This window comes from Vipera ursinii, assembly GCF_947247035.1.
Source record: "Vipera ursinii genome assembly, chromosome: 5".
Classification (NCBI taxonomy): Eukaryota; Metazoa; Chordata; class Lepidosauria; order Squamata; family Viperidae; genus Vipera; species Vipera ursinii.
In genome coordinates this window covers 86,508,614-86,527,413 of record NC_139518.1, presented here as the reverse complement: position 1 = coordinate 86,527,413, position 18,800 = coordinate 86,508,614, and the positions used below count along the sequence as shown (strand labels likewise).

Genomic DNA, 18,800 nt, shown 5'->3' with positions numbered 1-18,800 from the left:
TTGTGAAGTCCCCTTGAGGCGCCCCTCCCTTCCTGGTCTCCCCCAACACACTCTCACCTGTCTGCCCACCCCACTAGTGGCCCTGGCGGCTGCTACTCCTGCCGCCACTCCCTCTTCCTCAGGTGCTGGTGACACAGATGCAAAACTTGTGGAGCAGCCACAGTACTTTTTTTAAAAAAATCTTGCATCACATGGTGTCCTCCCCACATCCCCTGTGATGACCCATCGCCCGCTGCCCCTTTAGAACTGTGGCTTCTACCTGCCACCCGATTGGCTGGCGGCTATTTGTCCCATGCAGCCAATGGCCTGGGACAAACTGTGCCTCAGCAAAAGGACCGGACCAGAGGGCCAGGGGTGAGCCAGCAGAGGAGGAAAGCTGGCTATAAATGGGCTGAGGTGGGAAGCTCAAGACAAAGGAGGCGTGGCCAAGGAAGGAATCTAAAGGTCCTAGACCCAATGAGAATCCCCAACATTGGAACATAAACAATCATTTTAGAGAAGCTTGTATCTCTAGTCACATTCTGAGTTTTATTTAGGGATGGGCTAAACTAATGCACGATGGATTGCCACTGAATGGCTATTCCTGGAATAGATCAAAAAAGCTAGGAGAAAGAAACTGCAACCAAAGTCTCCTTGTCTATTCAGTTTATACAAAGATCCTCATGAGAATAAGAAATGAGAACAATGTTTAATTGGAAGCCAATAACTTTGCACAGCGACCTCAAGATGAAGAGAAGTTCAGAAAGCATCACAAATCTCTGCAGGAAATAAAAAAACATGGCTAGCACACTTATACCTGACTAATTTAGGACAGAAATAAGAACAGCTCAACTAAGCAGCAGGAATAATGCCAATAGCAAAAAGTTCTAGAATACTTTCAATATGAAATTTACGAAGTGCCAAAACAGAGGTAAGCCACAATACATCCTGTCAGGTCCCATAGATCCCTATCGGTACACTGCTATTCTGGCGGGAGGGTGGGCATTGGAGCTTTTCTATGATGTATTCCAGGGGTCTTCAAACTTGGCCCTTTTATGACTTGTGGACCAACTCCCAATGGCTGAGGAATTCTGGGAGTTGAAGTCCACAAGTCATAAAAGGGCCAAGTTTGAAGACCCCTGCCTTATGCCCACCTTGGTCAGCCCTGAATTCCCAGCATTCTCTAACAGGCATGTTAGTTGCAAAGAATGCTCTGATATCTGAGTGATACCAAGGCTGGAAAAGGCAGCCTTAGGAAACACTCCACAAACTGATAGCAATCAGATTAAAAATGTCTGTGAAAAACCTCCTTTGGGATATTGAGAGAGTTCAGAGACAAAGAGAGAGACATTTAATATTTCTAAAGGGAGTGACTGAGGCTGGCTGAGAAATTCTGGGAATTGAAGTCCACAAGTCATAAAAGGGCCAAATTTGAAGACCCCTGATGTATCCATTTTTGCTTTGTTTCTTTTGCTTTCATGTATCTTCCTGGAAACTGGGGGGGGGGAGGGATGAGCCCTGGGCCCATCTGGTTTGCCTTAACTCAGGAGAACTCTGCCTGCACCAAAGTCACGGCACCTGAGAATGACTTATCACCTTCTTGGCTCTGGGTTCTCACAACACCTTCACACCTTCGGATTGGCTTTCCATGGACTGGGCACTTGGGAGGAATTTGAACAGTGGGGTTTAGCCTAACGTTTTTACGTGGGAACTTAGATCTTGCCTGCTTTCTCTGCAATCGCTTTCCCTCAATAAAAAACCCTTCTGAAATGTTGCCTGTTTCAAGAGTTCAACTTTCTTGAGGGAATAGCTGAGGCAAGACCTTACATTAGGCAGGATCTGTGAAGTGGCTCACCCTAATGCGAACTCTACCTGATGGACAGGGGAAGTTGCAGCCCTAGAGGATCCATTGAAGCAAAGATGGTCTGTTGGCATGGGAAAGGAGGAGGACTGGGAAGGGAGGACCAAGAGGACCCTTACCCGTGGCAGTCGGCAGCATAGCTGGAGGCACCAGATGGAGGTGCTATATGACGACGGTGAACCAGAGGAAGAGCCAAACCATGCCAATTGTTCTGTTCAGTCTCTTATTTTTCCTGGAACAGGCCCCAGCTGTTCCTCCTCTTTTCTAAGTTCAGGCCCCCAACACAGCTGTCTCTCTGTCTGAGCGTGAGTAGATGGGCCCTGCTCCACATCTGGCACTGAGTCTTCTTGCTCCTCAGAGCCTACTGCAGACTCCCATGTGAACTCAGGCACTCCTTCCCCCTCATCCGATTTATCTGACTCAGTTGCCCGATCTGCTGACAGTCGAGGAACCACAACACCCAGAGTAGTTCCCCCGGTTCTGTTCTGGGAGAAAAAAGATGGGTCGCTTCATTTCTGCATTGATTATAGGGGTCTAATCCTCTTCCCCTCGTGAAAGATATGCTGGCCCACCTATCAAAAGGCAAGATATTCTCTAAGCTCAATTTACGGGAAGTGTACTACCGGGTCAGAATTAAGAAAGAGGATAAACGAAGTGCTTCATGAGCACCTCTATAAGGGTGTTTTGGTGTACCTTGATGACATTTTAATTTACACCAAAACAAAAGCAGAACATGTGAAACTGGTTAGGGTGGTATTAAACTCCGAGTTGCCAAACTGTATGCTAAACTGTCAAAGTGCAAAATCCACAAAGAGAAAATCGACTACTTGGGGTACTGGATTTCCCACAACGGGGTGGAGATGGACCCAGAGAAAGTACAGGCTGTGTTAGACTACGCATCCCTTGTACCTGAAAGCAGCTGCAAAGCTTTCCTAGCTTCTCAAATTTTTACAGGCAATTCATTCCATCCTTTGCACAAATACCATGTTTCTCTGGAAATAAGACCTACCCTGAAAATAAGACCTAGCTTGATTTTGGGGATGGGCCTAATATAAACCTTACAGTCAAAATAAGCCCTACTTAAGACCCCACCCCCTCTGTCCCATCGTCTGATTTTTGGCAGGCAGGATCGTGTGCCTCTCCCCCCCCTTCTGCTTCCATCTACTGCTGGTGCCAACGCTGTGACGAGCCTACACAGCCACCGATGCATAAACGCATAAACCTGTTGCAATGGGCACATGCAGATCCCTGCAGCTCCTAGAGGCTCCAAGTGCTGTTTTTGATGCCTGTTTCCCACCCCACCCATGCCAGGCTTGTCTGGTGGGCAGGACTGCCTTCCACCTTCCCCGCCACTGCATTGGTAGCTAGTGCTGCCCTCCCGAGAGGCAGTATGGCGATTGGTTGGTGGACATGCCATGAATGGGGATTCATCATCCCTCAAACCCTGCCACTGCCAAAGTGGATCCTGGTCTGCAATATGTGCTGCAATGGAGACAGGAAGTAGAGCAGCCAGTGTGAGGGAAGAAGGAGTGGGGAGAAGACAGGAAAAGCGGCCGAGTGAGAAGTGGGGCTGTCCCGGCTGGCCAGGCATCGAAGCGACGCAGAGTCCATATGTGCACCTGCCACGTGCTCGCCTTACATTAGCCATGCTCTCCACACCTCAGATCAGCTGTAGTGTGCTGATGCTTTGTTGAGGCTGCTTCAATATAATACAGCAAAACTGGTGCAACAGTTAATGGCTCAAGGAAGTACAAGAGTGCGAACAAAAGGGGGGTCGCCCGTAGATAATACCACTGCCTTGGCCTTCAAACAAGCCCTAGAGAAGGACGAGTGGTTCATTAGCCACAAGAATGTCTGCTTGATGCAGGAAGGGCTAGCCTGGGTAGGAGGGAAGTTGTACATCTCATCCATTCAGAGACTGAAAACTAAGCTAACATGCCATGATTCAAAACTGGTGGGACACTACACCTTTTTAAAAGGCAGTTTTGGTAGCTATCCCTCAAAGACGTTGACAGCTATGTATCTAGCTGCCCCACCTGCGTAGCAGCCAAACGAAGGCAGAGAAAGACACCTGCCTTCTGCAACCGGTGGCAGAACCATCAGCACCCTGTTCCTGCATCACATCTATCGCTTACACAGAGCATCGCATCATCTCAGACTGAGGAGTCCAATTCACCTCAAAATTCTGGAGAGCCTTCCTGGACCTTTGGGGACAGATCAGGGCTTGAGTTCTAGTCACCATCTCACAAACGAATAGTGGGACAGAACAAACTCAGTTCTAGAATAATACTTAAGATGCTTTATCAAGATAACTGCACTGATCTCCTACCATTTGCTGAAGTCGCCTATAAAAATGCTGTGCGTACCAGCACTGGTTTTACTTGATTCCAAGTGGTTACCAGGGCAAGACTTCATTCAACCCAATGCCCGAGCTACCAACCATTGAACCCACAATCCCCTCATTAAAAGTGTGGATTGATCAGTTAAAGAATACCTGGCCAGTCTTTTGCAAAGCTCTAGCTGAAGCCAGAGCAGCATACAAGGCACAGGCAGATAAGAAAAGAGCCTAAACCATTCCACATTGGGGACCAAGTATATTTGATTCCTGCAGTCACTACAACCCTCTATGAAACTAGGTCCAAAGTTTGTGGGGCCTTTCCCCATCAAATGCATTATAAACCCTGTCACAGACAAGTCCACCCTACGTTCGTTGGACTGTAGCCTTCTAACACGCCCCCCCCAATGCTACAATCCCTCATCGTAGAAGGTGAACAACATTTTGAAATCAAAGAAGTTCTTGATTCTCTAAAGCACACAATATCTGGTAGCATGCAAAGACCTCCCTGCAGCCCCAAAGCAATAGGTACACAAGAAGCACATTAGGTGCCCCAGATTACTTAAACTTTTCCATGCCCTCTACCCAGATAAGCCTAATTAATAAATTTACTCTCTTTTCTCCCCTTTTATTATTTGCTGTTTGCTCCAGGTGGATTTCTCCTTCTTTTAAGGGGGACAGTATGTCAGGTCCCATAGATCCCTATTGGAATACTGCCATTCTGGCGGCGGGGGGGCTTTGGGCCTTTTCTATAATGTATCCATTTTTGCTTTGTTTCTCTTTTGCTTTGATGTATCTTCCTGGAAATTGGGGAGGAGGGAAGAGCCTTGGGCCATCTAGTTTGCCTCACCTCCTGAGAACTCTGCCTGCACCAAGGTCGCAGCACCTGAGAACAACATCTTGTTACCTTTTTAGCTCACAGTTCTTACAACACCTTTGCATCTTCGGATTGGCTCTCCATGGACTGGGTAGTTGGGAGGAGTTTGAACAATGGAATTTAGCCTAATGTTTTCACATGGGAACTTTAGATCCTGCCTGCTTTCTCTGCAGTTTCTCTCAATAAAAGATTCTTTTGAAACGTTGCCTGTTTGAAGAGTTCGACTTTCTTGAGGGAATAGCTGAGGCAAGACCTTACACATCCCAAGTAGAGCAATATCAAGATCCAATCTGATTTTAGAAGAAAGGAAAACAGATTGCATAATTTTTCTAATCACTGAAGTAAGAATACTAAATTATATGCCCTCATAACCAGAGGTATTTTCAAACAGACTGATTTATAAATTGGAAACTAAATATAATACTAAACAAAAAATAATACTACTGCATTTTCTAAAGTTTCTCAATGGAAGTTAAAACATAAATTAGACATCTTACCAGTGCAGGCCACTGAATATGCTTGATTTTTGATCCCTGAGACTGGCTAGGGTCCTTCCTCTTTGCCCAGATCAGTTGATATTCCACAAGGAATGCTGCAAAATCTTCATAAACTTTAACCCATTCTCGTTTTTCCCATTCAAGATCATCAAATTCCACATACACCTAGGAACACAAATTCAACATTTATTTATTTATTTATTAAACAATTATTACTGCATAGTTATACTACAAAAAGGCTAGCAGAACACTTTGATATTTAGAAGTTTTATAAATTGTCATTCCTAGTTTTTAAGGTGATTTTTTTTAAAAAAAATCTATAAAGTGTAATACAATATTTGAGAACAAAGAATGCAAGTAATAGATATTAAACTGACAAATATATTTCCTCTTTTTCACAGATGGAGGTTAGAAAAGAGGTGGCCTAATAGAAAGAAACTGCAAGAAAATGAACTTTTAAAACATTTTCCATTCATAAAGAAATAAGAATACATGTTCAACTACAAATTAAAAAAAGGTAAAGGGTCCCCCGCACATGCGTGCTAGTCGTTTCCGACTCTAGGGGCCGGTGCTCATCTCCGTATCAAAGCCGAAGAGCCAGTGTTTGTCCGAGGACGTCTCCATGGTCATGTGGCCGGCATGACTAGACGCCAAAGGTCCACAGAACGCTGTTACCTTCCCACCGTAGTGGTCCCTATTTTCCTACTTGCATTTTTACGTGCTTTCGAACTGCTAGGTTGGCAGAAGCTGGGACGAGTAACAGGCGCTCACTCTGTTACGTGGCACTACAAATAACCACAATCAAATTCTGCACCCTACCATGATGCCAACATTGACAACACATTATAACGGTTCCCTTTTTAGAGGACTCTTATTCTGAATATGAACCTAAGTTTAGTAACATATTTCTGATCAACTCTTGTATTTCTATAACAAAGACATATTAATAGTTGGAAATGAAAATGATAATATATTTCCCCAGTTACTATTTAATTCCTACAAGGGTAAACTAGTGACTTACGCTATTATATAAAAGTGTTACTGCATGTTAGGGGATACCCACAGGAAAAACTAAACACACCCCAAATCTTCTCCTTAAAAGTATATTTGGTGTTAATCTTTAATGCCATCTAAGAAAGGGAGGGAAGAATTATTATGAATGAGAATGTCAGGAGAAATAAAAAATAGCCTTTCTCAATTTTATTCTTCCTGCTTGGCAAATAAGCATTAAAAAACAGAGTGACTGCTGCACTTCCAATATTTGGCTGCAACCAAAGTAAGCTTCTATGTGGTTCATTCGTTAGCCAACAAGAAAAGCTGTTTACTCATCGTGAGTTAATTAATTGTGTTTGATTGTGGAATAAATGTGTCCAGTAAAAATAAACTTGTTTTAAATCTGTGAAAACAGTAGCTCCAAGAGTTGAGGACACTGGGAGCAACATCAATAATCAATTAAAAAGCCAATTATTTTTGCTGGTTTTCCTTGACTCCAGATGACTCCACAGATGTTACCAATAATGCTCAGTTGTTGTTTATTCAAGGAAATGACTGAAGAATTAGCCTCTATAAATAGTCCATGTGGAACAACTACAGGCAAGAATAGCTTCAAAGAAGTGAGAAAACACTAATTCAGTACAACTTCAGTATAACAACAGTGTTATAACTGACTGGTAAACATGTATGAACAGAACAAAAAGGCTTAGTTGCACAAATTTAAATAGCTTGTGAAAATATAACTTATTTTTGACTTCCGGTTTGTCACGCAGCCGCTGTGGACGGCTGGGAGACTTGCTCTCTCTCCCCCGTCCAGTTTCACATCGCTGGGGGGCCCTGAAAGGGGCCAAAAGTCGCCCTTAAGAGGCAACCAGCAAGGAGGGGCGCTTGCTGAATCACCGCAACTCTCTCGTTAGACCTGACGATCCCTCCAAACAAGCGGATGAAAGGACCGGCCATTATGGCTCGTCCCTAGGCTGTGAACAGCCGAAGTCACATTTTCTACCAGGCAACTCTTTAAAACAGTGCGGAAGAGACTGGGTGAGATCTACCTCTTTTACACCCTAATTACTTTCTGTACCTCCTTAAGCTGCTAAGCATTTTCTCCCCTGTGGTGAGGGAAGGGGGACTTTTGCCCTCCCTCCAGAAAGAGTGGCGACTAAATACTCAGGGGCATTTTAAAAGTTGAAAAAGTAACTGAATCCCATTTGGAACTTTATTTCTCAAAGCACGTGGATTGAAAGATTTTTTATTTCCTATTTTTCACTGTGTACTTCTGTTGGAAATCTGGATTCTTTCTTATGAAAAAAAAAGAAAAACTGAAAAGATTAAGACAACTTTGGGACTCAAAGGAAAATTTTAAAAGGGGCCTGGCTGACTGCCCAGGGAAACAGATAAAGATACATAACCTTGAGAACTTTGAAACAAAAGCTGTGAAAGGCTTTGTGTTCCCTAACTAGAAAAAAAAATTCTCTCTTTTCAATTTTCTAAGTGTAATGCCTTTAGCTTAAAATACCAATATGGAAGAAGACCAGGAACAAAATTTATTTATGGAGGAATATCAATAAACTCTTGCTATGTTGAAAACACTAATCCAAATTCTTACCACAGTCAATGAAATACCAAGAGGCTATGTGAAGGAACAAGAAGACAACCCAGATATGAAAGCCCAAACTTTGACCACAATTAAAGAACCATCTATACAAAATACAATAGAAAAAATGAAACATTCAAGTACTATGACAGAAGAATCTACTATTAAACAAATATTGATATTTGAAAACCCAGAAAACATTGACAACTTGAAAAAGGAAAAGGTTTCTTATACAACTCAGAAGGAACTAGAGGATCTAGAAAAAGAGTTGGATGAGAAGACAAACAATTCAGAACAACTATGTCGATATGGAAGAATAAAGAGACGACCCACTAGACCTACAAGTCCTCTCAAAAAAATGGCAACCGGATGGTTGTGCCAATATCAATTAATATACATGATATTACAAGGAGATTGGTTCAATGACCCAAAAACAAGGACATGGAAGATGATCTGGCAAAGGAAAAAAGCCAGAATAAGACTCAAGAAGAATGGAGTTTGGACCATCTTATTGAAATCTGAAACAGAATGTACTTAAATAGATAAGATGTGTATGTTGAACACAAGACATTGTTATGAATTGCTAAAGAAAAAAATTTGGTCATTAAAATTTAGGAAATAAATATTAATAGCTAATAGCTAACTGGTGCGCCAGTTGTGGCCCTATCTAGACTGGGATGCCTTGCGTACAGTCACTCATGAGCTCGTGACCTCTCGTTTGGACTACTGCAACGCTCTCTACATGGGGCTGCCCTTGAGGACCACTTGGAAGCTTCAGCTGGTGCAGAATGCAGCCGCGCGAGTAGTGTTGGGGGTCTCCCGATACTCCCATGTTACACCTCTGCTCCGCGAGCTGCATTGGCTGCCAGTTGCCCTCCGGGTGAGATTCAAGGTGCTGGTAATGACCTTTAAAGCCCTACATGGCATGGGACCGGATTACCTACGGCAGCACCTGCTGCCGGCGTCAACCTCCCTCCGTTCAGTGCGCTCCCACAGAGTGGGCCTCCTCAGGGTGCCTCCGATCAGAGAATGTCGATTGATGGCCTCCAGGGGGAAGGCGTTCTCTGTGGGCGCGCCAGACCTATGGAACCGCTTGCCGGTTGAGCTCCGGACAGCCCCCGACCTTCGCTCCTTCCGACGCGATCTAAAAACCTATCTATTTGAACAATCCGGCCTGGTCTGATGGGTTTGGGGTTTGGATTTGGTTTTAACATTGTTTTAATTATTGTATTATATTGGGCATAATTATTTAATTCTTTTTTAACTTTTGTATGTATATTTCGATATTTATTGCCCTGTACACCGCCCTGAGTCCTTCGGGAGAAGGGCGGTATAAAAATTTAATAACTATATAAATATATAAATATATTTGAATATTGATTTGTGCATAAAGGTCATGTAAAGGTGAATAATGTAGACAAGCTAAAAACCTATTGTTGAATAATAAATATGTTTATATGGAATGTTAAATATGAAAATTATCAGTTTAAGCAATAGATAGTAGATACAAAGAGGAAGAGAGAAAGTATTAAATATTGAAATAAAAAGAAATTTTGACTACTACTTAAAAACAACTGATTACTACTTAAAAAACAACAACTGAAAATTAGCAAAAAGGAAGGATATCATATTGTATCCTTAATTTTTTAACATAGAGGGTGAGAGGTTAAGTAAATGGGATGTGTATTTTGAATATTAGATTTTGTGAGGAATGGTGATAGATGAATTGGGAGTATACTAAAAATTTTGGGAATGATAAATGTCAAACGTTAAATCTAAATGTTAGTGGAAATTAAAATTGAAAAATCTATTAGGTCATTGTCTAAAACAGACAGGTCAAACACAAGGCCCGGGGGCCGGATCTGGCCCACGAAGTGGTTTCATCTGGCCCACGAAGCCATCCTGGAAACAGTGAGGGAACGGACCCCACTGCCTTGGCCCTGGCCCAGAGACCCTCCTTCTGCCAGAGACCCTCAGATCTGTCCCACATCGATGGGGCTAAACTGCGGAAGGGAGATGGTTACTCTGATTTCCCCCTGCTGCCCCCCCTGGTGCCCCTTCTATGCAATCGTACATGATCGCAATGTGGATGAGAGGCTCTGCCAACGGGGGGGGGGGGGGGGAAATCAAAAAATTTCTTTGAGGCTTAACTCCATGATCTCCATGATCTCCTGCAACACAATGAGGACATTCTAAACATGTCAAACTCCCGTCATCACATAACGTCGCGCAACATATCGGGACGGTTTTGCCATTGCCAGCAATAGGGTGGGCGTGGCTTCCAGATGATGCATCCGGCCTGCGGGCTGGCAGTTTAGCATGCATTTCTATTTTTTTTTATGTCATGCACACTTGAGAACAGGAAATTTTCCCCATCTCTCAATAATATTTAGCATTTGATCAAAGATCTGTTGCTAGTAACTGCCTAATTCACAGTGGAAGACACTTAGTTATATTCATTCTAGCAAAAATAAAATAAAAATGTGTTTATTTACAGAAGCATGAAAATGTCAGGAAATGGGACCCAAAGCTTTATACTGTCCAAATAACTCTGGTTTAAACAGTTAGGGCTCATTAAATAGCAGTGGAACACTCAAGTTTTATAACCAGACGTTTCTCAATCAAGTATTAGAAGAAAAAGACAATATTTATACAAGTTCATTAGAGGCTGAAATGTAGTATTTACAATTCCATCGAATGTTAATTTTCTAAAGTATTTTAAATTCTATACCATCAAAGTAATTTCTAAGATTCTTATTAATGTTAACATCTGTAAGGAAAGAAAACTGTGCAAAGTATTCATGAAATACAAAAGGTTTTACATTAGAAATCTAGCGGGCAGAAGTAAAAATGAACAGAACTTTTGCTTCATTACAAATTTTCAAGAAAGCAGTTGCAATTCCTTTTAAAATACAGCTTTAAAAGTTGCCTTCATAAAGAGCTACTGTATGTTATTAGTCATCTGTTCCAAATGAGGTATATTTTACTTTATGTTCTGATTTGGCAAGAAAGCATTTCACTCGCAAGAAAGCTCAGAAAATCAAAATACCAAAAATGTCAGAATCCAAATTTAGAAGTACGTTTTAGCTTCTTTCTGCAAAAGATATATGAAACTTAAAAAAAATAAAAATAGCTAAAATATGTTAAGAAATCATGTTTGCTTGTGTGTGTTTATAACATTTTCTTCTCTTAAGCAGCATTTTTAAATGCATCAACACTACTAAGTTATTAACACAGTTTAAGATTTGTGCCAAAAATTTGGGGGGAGGGAATGTCTAGCTTACTGATCATAGAAAACACTGGTAGCTTCTCAAACATCTGTTAAAGGTCAGATTTCACTAGCATGGAAGCAATCAATGGAGCTATGCAAGTCTTAGCACTATAAGCAGTTCCAAAGAAATAGTTCTAATAAGTGAAAACAGTTGATGAACTCTTTAAAATACTTCTAAATATTATTTTTTCTTAAATAAGTTTACATTTTTAAAGTAATGTTTTTACACACACATACACCCACGCACAATTCTGCAACTTGGTATGGCAGTAATTTTAGTTTGGACTTTAGTTCAAGGATTTGTCTGTATTTATAGATAAAAATGGAACCAATACAGTGAAAAATGACAGGCTAAGTTAGAAAAACATTTTTGATTCTATGCCATGTTATTAAAATTACTTCTGTTTCTGCTGTAGACTTTATGATATCACATCATGAAGTACTCTTATTAACACTTAAGCCTTGATTTTGAGGATACTGTTTTAGAAACTTTGTTAAATCACTACAGGTAGTTCTTGACTTACAATCACAACTGAGCCCAAAATTTCTGTTGCTAAGTGAGACATCTGTTAAGTGAATTTTGCTCCATTTTACGATCTTTCTTGCCATAGTTATTAAGTTAGTAACACAGTTGTTAAGTGAATCTGGTTTTCCTATTGTCTTTGCTTGTCAGAAGGTTGCAAAAAAAATTTCATATGACCCTGAGACACTGCGATCATCAAAAAATGAGACAATTGCCAAGCATCTGAATTTTGATCATGTGACCATGGGGATGCTGCAACGGTTGTGTGAAAAATGGTCATGTCACTTTTTTCAATTCCGTTTTAACTCTGAATGGTCACTAAACAAACTGTTACAAGTCCAGAACTACCTGTATATAATTTCCCATAAAGTAGGAAAGAGGAAGAGACAGTTTCTGATAAACAATGATCATTTCTGTAATTACATCAGTTCTTTGGGTTGACTGCCAGAAAAATAGAAGACTAGCTATAGAAGGCCCCTCTTTTTGTCTATGTCAACTTCTGAAACAAACCTGGCTGAAGCCATTTTTTTCATTCTAAGTTGCCACATAGATGGGGGAAAAGAGGGGGAAGCAGTATTGCTATTTTTAGGTTAGACAAAATACCAAACCCGTGGGAACCAAGGTCATTCCCGCAGGTGCTGGTAGGAGGAGTGAAGACAATTTGAGAAGCCAATTGCTTTTATTGGGCAGTGTGATTTATAGCACAGTAGGGTGGAGCAACAAAGAGGATTAGGGGACTGGAGGCTAAAACTTACAGAGAACGGTTGCTTGAATTGGGTATGTCTAGTTTAATGAAGAGAAGGATGAGGGGGGGGGACATGATAGCAGTGTTCCAATATCTCAGGGGCTGCCATAAAGAAGAGGGAGTCAAGCTATTCTCCAAAGCACCTGAAGGCAAGACAAGAAGCAACGGATAGAAACTAACCAAAGAGAGAAGCAACCTAGAACTAAGGAGAAACTTCCTGACAGATCAGTGGAACAATCTGCCTCCAGAAACTGTAAATGCTCCAATGCACAGCCATTTGTCCAAAATGGTATAGGGTTTCCTGCCTGACCTCCAAGATCCCTCCTAACTTTATTTTGTTATTATTATTGATCATTGCACAGTCAGACAGATGTTCACACTGCATTTGGCATTTTTGTCTACCTATCGAGTCCTTACCAAGGACCTGGGATAGGCAGATGTGGATGTTGGATGGTATTATAGATATTGTTGCAGGATGGAAGCAGTTCCTAGTAAGGCCGCCTTTTGCAATTGACTAATGGCTAATTTGTCAATGCCAATGGTGTTCAAGTGGTGTTCCAGTTGTTTTGGGATTGCACCCAAGGTGCCTATTACTATTGGTACTACCCTTGCTTGTCTTTGCCACAGTCTTCCTATTTCTATTTGTAGGTCTTTACATTTTGTTATCTTCTCCAGTTCTTTCTCGTCTATTCTGCTGTCTCCAGGCACTGCCATGTCCACTATCCAGACTTTTTTGTCTTTCTTATCGACAATTGTTAAGTCCAGGGTGTTATGTTGCAGGTGCTTGTCTTTTTGAATTCTGAAGTTCCAGAGCAGTTTAACTTTATCGTTTTCTATGACTTTCTCTATTTTATGATCTCACCAGTTCTTGCTTACAGGCAAAGATATTTCTTGCAGATTTTCCAATGCACCATTGTTCTTACTTTGTCATGCTGCTGCTTGTAGTCAGTCACAGCTTACCAGGTGGTCCACTGTTTCTTCAGCTTCTTCTGTTGCTGTCTTCTCCATTTTGACTTTGTATGCATTTGTCCTTAAGGCTTGGTCTTGTGCAGCCAGAATTAGTCCCTCGGTCTCTTTCTTCAACTTTCCTGCTCTTAGCCATTGCCAGGTCTTATTATCTGCTTTCCCAGCTATTTTTTAATGTATTGGCCATGTAGTGCTTTGCATTCCCGTGCCTCTATTCTGTTCTTCTTCTTGTAGGCCAGTTTGCTCTCTCTAGTAGTCAGTAAGCCTTCCTGATATACTAATTTCAGTGCATCTTCATAATTGTCCTTCAGATATTCTTCCAAAGCCAGTTTTTCTTCTTCAACCATCTGATGTACTTGCAGCATTCCACGTCCACCTATTTGCCTTGGTAGATAGAGTCTGTCAATGTCACTGCGTGGATGAAGGGCATGATTCATTGTCATTATTTTTCTGGTCTTCCTATCCATTGCTTTTAGTTCTGCTTGAGTCCACTCCACTATTCCAGCTGTGTATCTAATGACTGGAATTGCCCAGGTGTTGATTGCCTTCACGGTATTTTCTCCATTGAGTTTGGACTTTAAGATCTTCTTCACTCTCTTGATGTATTTCACCTCTAATCTTTTTCTTGACTTCAGTGTGCTTGATGTTGTCAACTTGTAGGATACCCATTCAGACTCTTAATGTTATTTTTGTAGGGCATCTTTATTCCTTCAGTTTTCACTATTTTTCCTTGTTTGAGAGTAAGTGTGGCACATCAAGCCAAACTCCACTGTAATATCTTGGCTATATATATGGACAGTGTTCAGCAGCTATTCTATTTCAGATGATGTTTTTCCATACAGCTTCAGATAATCCATGTAAAGGAGGTGGGATAGTCTGGCAGATGTTTTTGATGTTTGATAGCCATGTCCTAAGTTATTCAGTATTGCTGACAGAGGAAAGAGTGCAATAAGTGATAATGAATCTCCTTGAATTTTTTTTTATTTTTTTATTTTAATTCCATTTATATCGCGCCCTTCTCTGAAGACTCAGGGCGGCTTACAAGCTTAGCAGTAGCCTTCATTCTATGTATATGCCTGCTTGTTAGGGTTTTCACACACACCCCAAGCGGCATTATTACAAAGTCAGCTTACTGCCCCCAACAATCTGGGTCCTCATTTTACCTACCTCGGAAGGATGGAAGGCTGAGTCAACCTTGAGCCTGGTGGGATGCGAACCTGCACTAATTGCAGGCAGCTGGTGTTACTTAAGGAGGCATTAGCCCACTGCTCCACCAAGAAATATTCCTCTCTTGATATTAACCTCTCCCAGTCTTTCACCTTTGACCTGCAACTGTGTCTTCCATTGTGCCATTGATCTTTGCACAAATTTTCTGATGTTTCTACTGATTCCTGTTATTTCTAGGCACTTGATTATCCAGGCATGCTGCAGAGTCAAATGCCTTTTTGTAGTCAATCCATGCCACCTTCAGGTTGGTCTTTCTTTTCTTTCAGTTTTCCAAGATCATTTTGTCTATTAGGAGTTGATCTTTTGTTCCTCTGCTATTGGGGCAGTTTCTTTTCTGCTCAGGTGGAAAGAGATTGTTTTCAACTAGATGCTGTTATATTGCATCAGTTAGCAATTTGAAAGTTGTTGGTAAGCAAGTAATTGGCCTGGTGTTGCTCCTTTTGCTCGATTTTTCATTATTAGGTAGGTTTTCCCAGTTGTTAGCCACTTTTCAATTTCTCCTCCTTATAGTATATTGTTGAACTGCTTGGCAATGAGTGGGTATATAAGTTAGATGTTTCAACCAAAACCCATGCAGTTCATCTTCAACTGACCAATTTTTGAGCTTCCTTGCTCTTTTTTCTATCATTTTTGTTGTTATTACTAGTTCTTTCATTTCAACTTCTGTTTTATTTGCATCCACCTCTTTTAACCAAGCCGCATCCTTGCTGTGTTTCTTTGGGTTATCCCCTATCTGCTTCCAGAACTGCACTGTTTCTTCCTTGTCAGGTACTGACTGATTCATTGCAGTTTCTCCATTGATGGATTGGTATAAACGTTTCTGATTGGATTGAAATTGGAGGTTCTGCCTATAATTTTCAATTCGAGCTTCATATCTACCGATTTTCCTGGCTATAGCCGTTATTTGCTGCTTTATTATTTCCAGTGATTCCTTGATCTTCCTTAGTGGTATTTCTTGATTAGGCATTCTTTGGTCTTCTTGTTCTTCAGCTTCCTTTTCTTTCATCTGTTCTAGCTTGCTTGCATGTGATCTTAACTTGCTGATCTTATTTTCTAGTCTAACCTTCCATTTTTGTGATGCACTGTTTGTTTTTCTTCCTTGTTGATTTTGCATCCCAGATATTCAGTTATAACTGCAGCTGTGCTGTACATTAGTTGGGTTGTTTCTTGCAGTGAATTGGTGCTTATACTTGATATTGCAGTATTTGCATCTTTTAATGCTTGTCCGAGCTGTTTCTTTGGAACAAGCTTCAATGTAGGCAGCCTTATTCTGTTGTTTTTGTGCTGTTCTACATGCTCAGTTATTCTTTGTTTCAATTCTTTTATTTCTTTAGTTAGAGGGCTTTGTTCTTCCTGAGGAAGAGGTGCCTGGTTTCCAAATGAGAACAGTTGTATATCTCTGCTGGATTCCTTCACTGCCAACTCCCCCCCTGGCTTGCCTCTGCATTCTGAATTACTTCTGGCAAGGCCTTGATTTCTTTGCCCTGGGTAAACCTTTGCAGTTCGTCCAATTCTGTATCTGTGAATACTTCATTTCGTATTATAAATCGGCACTGATCTGCTAGTCTCTGTTCTGTTATTTCTGATTCTGGATGTTGTTCTTTCCAGAACTGGTGCATTTGTTTTAGATATCCTCTTCTTGTTGGACTTGATCTGTAATAACAGATCATTATTTCTTTGTTTTCAATCACTGTGTATTTGCAACGGGTAAACACCTTTTCTTCCAGTAGTTCTGCAGCTGCTGGCCCTGGTTGCTCAGCCAACAGTCCTGAGTCCTGTAACCCATTTTTCACCAGATATCCAGGAACTTCAACATCTAGTACGGACCTTCTTAACCCGAGCGACATCCGAGCCGGTATGGCATTCTGAAATTTAGGTTTCACATATTTTTTATGGGAAAGACACCCTTTGTCTGACTCCTCTGATGAGACCTGTCCAGTATGGTTGAACCTCTGGCATAGCTCTCATCTTCCTCAGAGTACACAAGCCCCACAACCACATCTAAGTAGTAAATAATAAATAATAATTTATTATAATAAATTATCATCATCATCACGTAGCAGAACCATCATCATCATCATCATCATCATGTAGCAGAACCATCCCAGCCCTGAGAGGGGATTGCAATGGATTTTATCATCAAACTCCCTGAAAATGGCGGACACATGGATTGTCATCAAACGTTTTTCAAAGCAGACTCACTTTATAGCTTGCCCTGGTCTTCCCTCTGCTCAGAAACTAGCAAAATTGCTTTTAAATCATATCTATTGGCTCCGTAGAGCCCCAAAAAGAATCATATCAGATCAGGGTGTCCAATTTACTGCAAAGTTTTGGCGGGAGTTTGTGAAGCTGATCGGATCCACCCAGGGGCTCAGCTTGATTTTTCATCTGAGTACAAATGGAGTCGCTGAACGAGCCAACACAATAGTGGAACAATACTTGAGATGCTATGTCAACTATCAGCAAACTAACTGGGCAGACCTCCGGCCTTTTGCTGAAGTGGCATACAACAACACTGTGCACAACTGTACTGGTCTTAGTCCTTTTAAAGTAGTAACAGGCAGGGAGTTTGCACCCATTTCAAAATAACCTAAGGAGCCCCCCTCCTCAGAGACACTAACCGAATGGGTAAACACACTGCATAACGCTTGACAAATGTTAAACATGCCTTGGAAAAAGCCACAAAGATGTATAAGGAGCAGGCAGATAAGAGGCAATCCCCCCAGAAGCCATTTAATATAGGAGAGAAGATCTACCTCTCGACCAAGTACTTCAGATTAAAATTACCTTGTAAAAAGCTGGGACCCAAATTCATTGGTCCTTTCCCCACTGTAAAGATTATTAACCCTGTCACAGTTGAGTTAAAGCTCCCATGACTATTGGGGGAAATACATCCAGTTTTCCACTGCAGTTTGTTGAAACCAGTTATAGAATCAACATTGAGACCAACACCTCCATCTGCCCCAGGGCCCATCATAGTGATCCATTATGAAATAAAATGGATTCTTGACTCTAGCTTGTACAAGGGGAAATTTCAGTATTTAGTTCAATGGAAGGGCTACCCTTTGTCAGAAGCTACCTGGGTAAAAAATAGAGACGTAAAGGGAGAAAGATTAATAAATTTCATGACAAACATCCCCCAAAGCCTAGGGAACTGTCAAAATATTAGCATCACATTAATGTATATTTATGCTTATTATCTTGCAGGAACTCCTTTCCCTTTGGTGGGATTCGACTGCCAACTTCTGAAATGAACCTGGCTGAAGACATCTTTTTCATTCTAAGTTGCCACATAAATGGGGGAAAAAGGGGGAAGTAGTATTGCTATGTGTATGTTGGACAAAACACCGAGCAGTCCTGTGGGAACCAAGGTCATTCCCGCAGGTGCTGGAAAGAGTGAAGACAATTTGAGTCTGCTTTTTGTAAATTTGTAACTACAATCTATTAATTTGTGCAAACTTGTCATTCATCTGACATAGGATAGAGTGATTAGCTGTACTGCGTCAGCAAACAAGGAGAGCAAACAGTTCAGGAGGGGATTGCACTTTGTTTATCAGAAAAACATGGAGATGGAAGGGATTGCTAGAACTGTAGAAAAAATGTTAGAGCTGTCCTCAAGCATCTTAAAGGATGTCATGGAGAAGACAGAGCGGAAATACACAGAGGTATTCTGTAAGATAGGCAAAGCAGTTGGTTTCATGAAATCCAGCAGCATCATGAAAAATCTCCTAATGTGGAGGAGGATCATAGGATCACACAGTCTAAGGAAGTGCTAGGTCCACCTTTGCCAGAAATGTTTAAATAGACACCGTCGTGGTAGATTCCTACACTGGACTTGGAATGGACTATACTAGATAATTCCCCATATCGCTTCTATCCTTTATGATTTTGTGCACACATTCTGTTGTGAACATCTATATTTTCACCAGTAT

General features: G+C 41.3%; 1 protein-coding gene across 8 annotated transcripts in view; it reads right to left on the bottom strand.

Moving 5' to 3' along the window:
• Window positions 1-18,800, bottom strand: part of JMJD1C (jumonji domain containing 1C) — a 138,005-nt gene that overhangs the window by 97,460 nt on the left and 21,745 nt on the right. For all 8 annotated transcript variants that reach the window (XR_014492749.1, XR_014492750.1, XM_083364615.1 and 5 more), the window contains exon 2: window positions 5,550-5,714. Coding sequence is in view for 6 of the 8 variants with exons in the window: in XM_083364615.1 (XP_083220741.1) it covers window positions 5,550-5,714 (165 nt within the window). In the remaining 2 variants the exon portion in view is untranslated. The remainder of the gene's footprint in view (window positions 1-5,549; window positions 5,715-18,800) is intronic.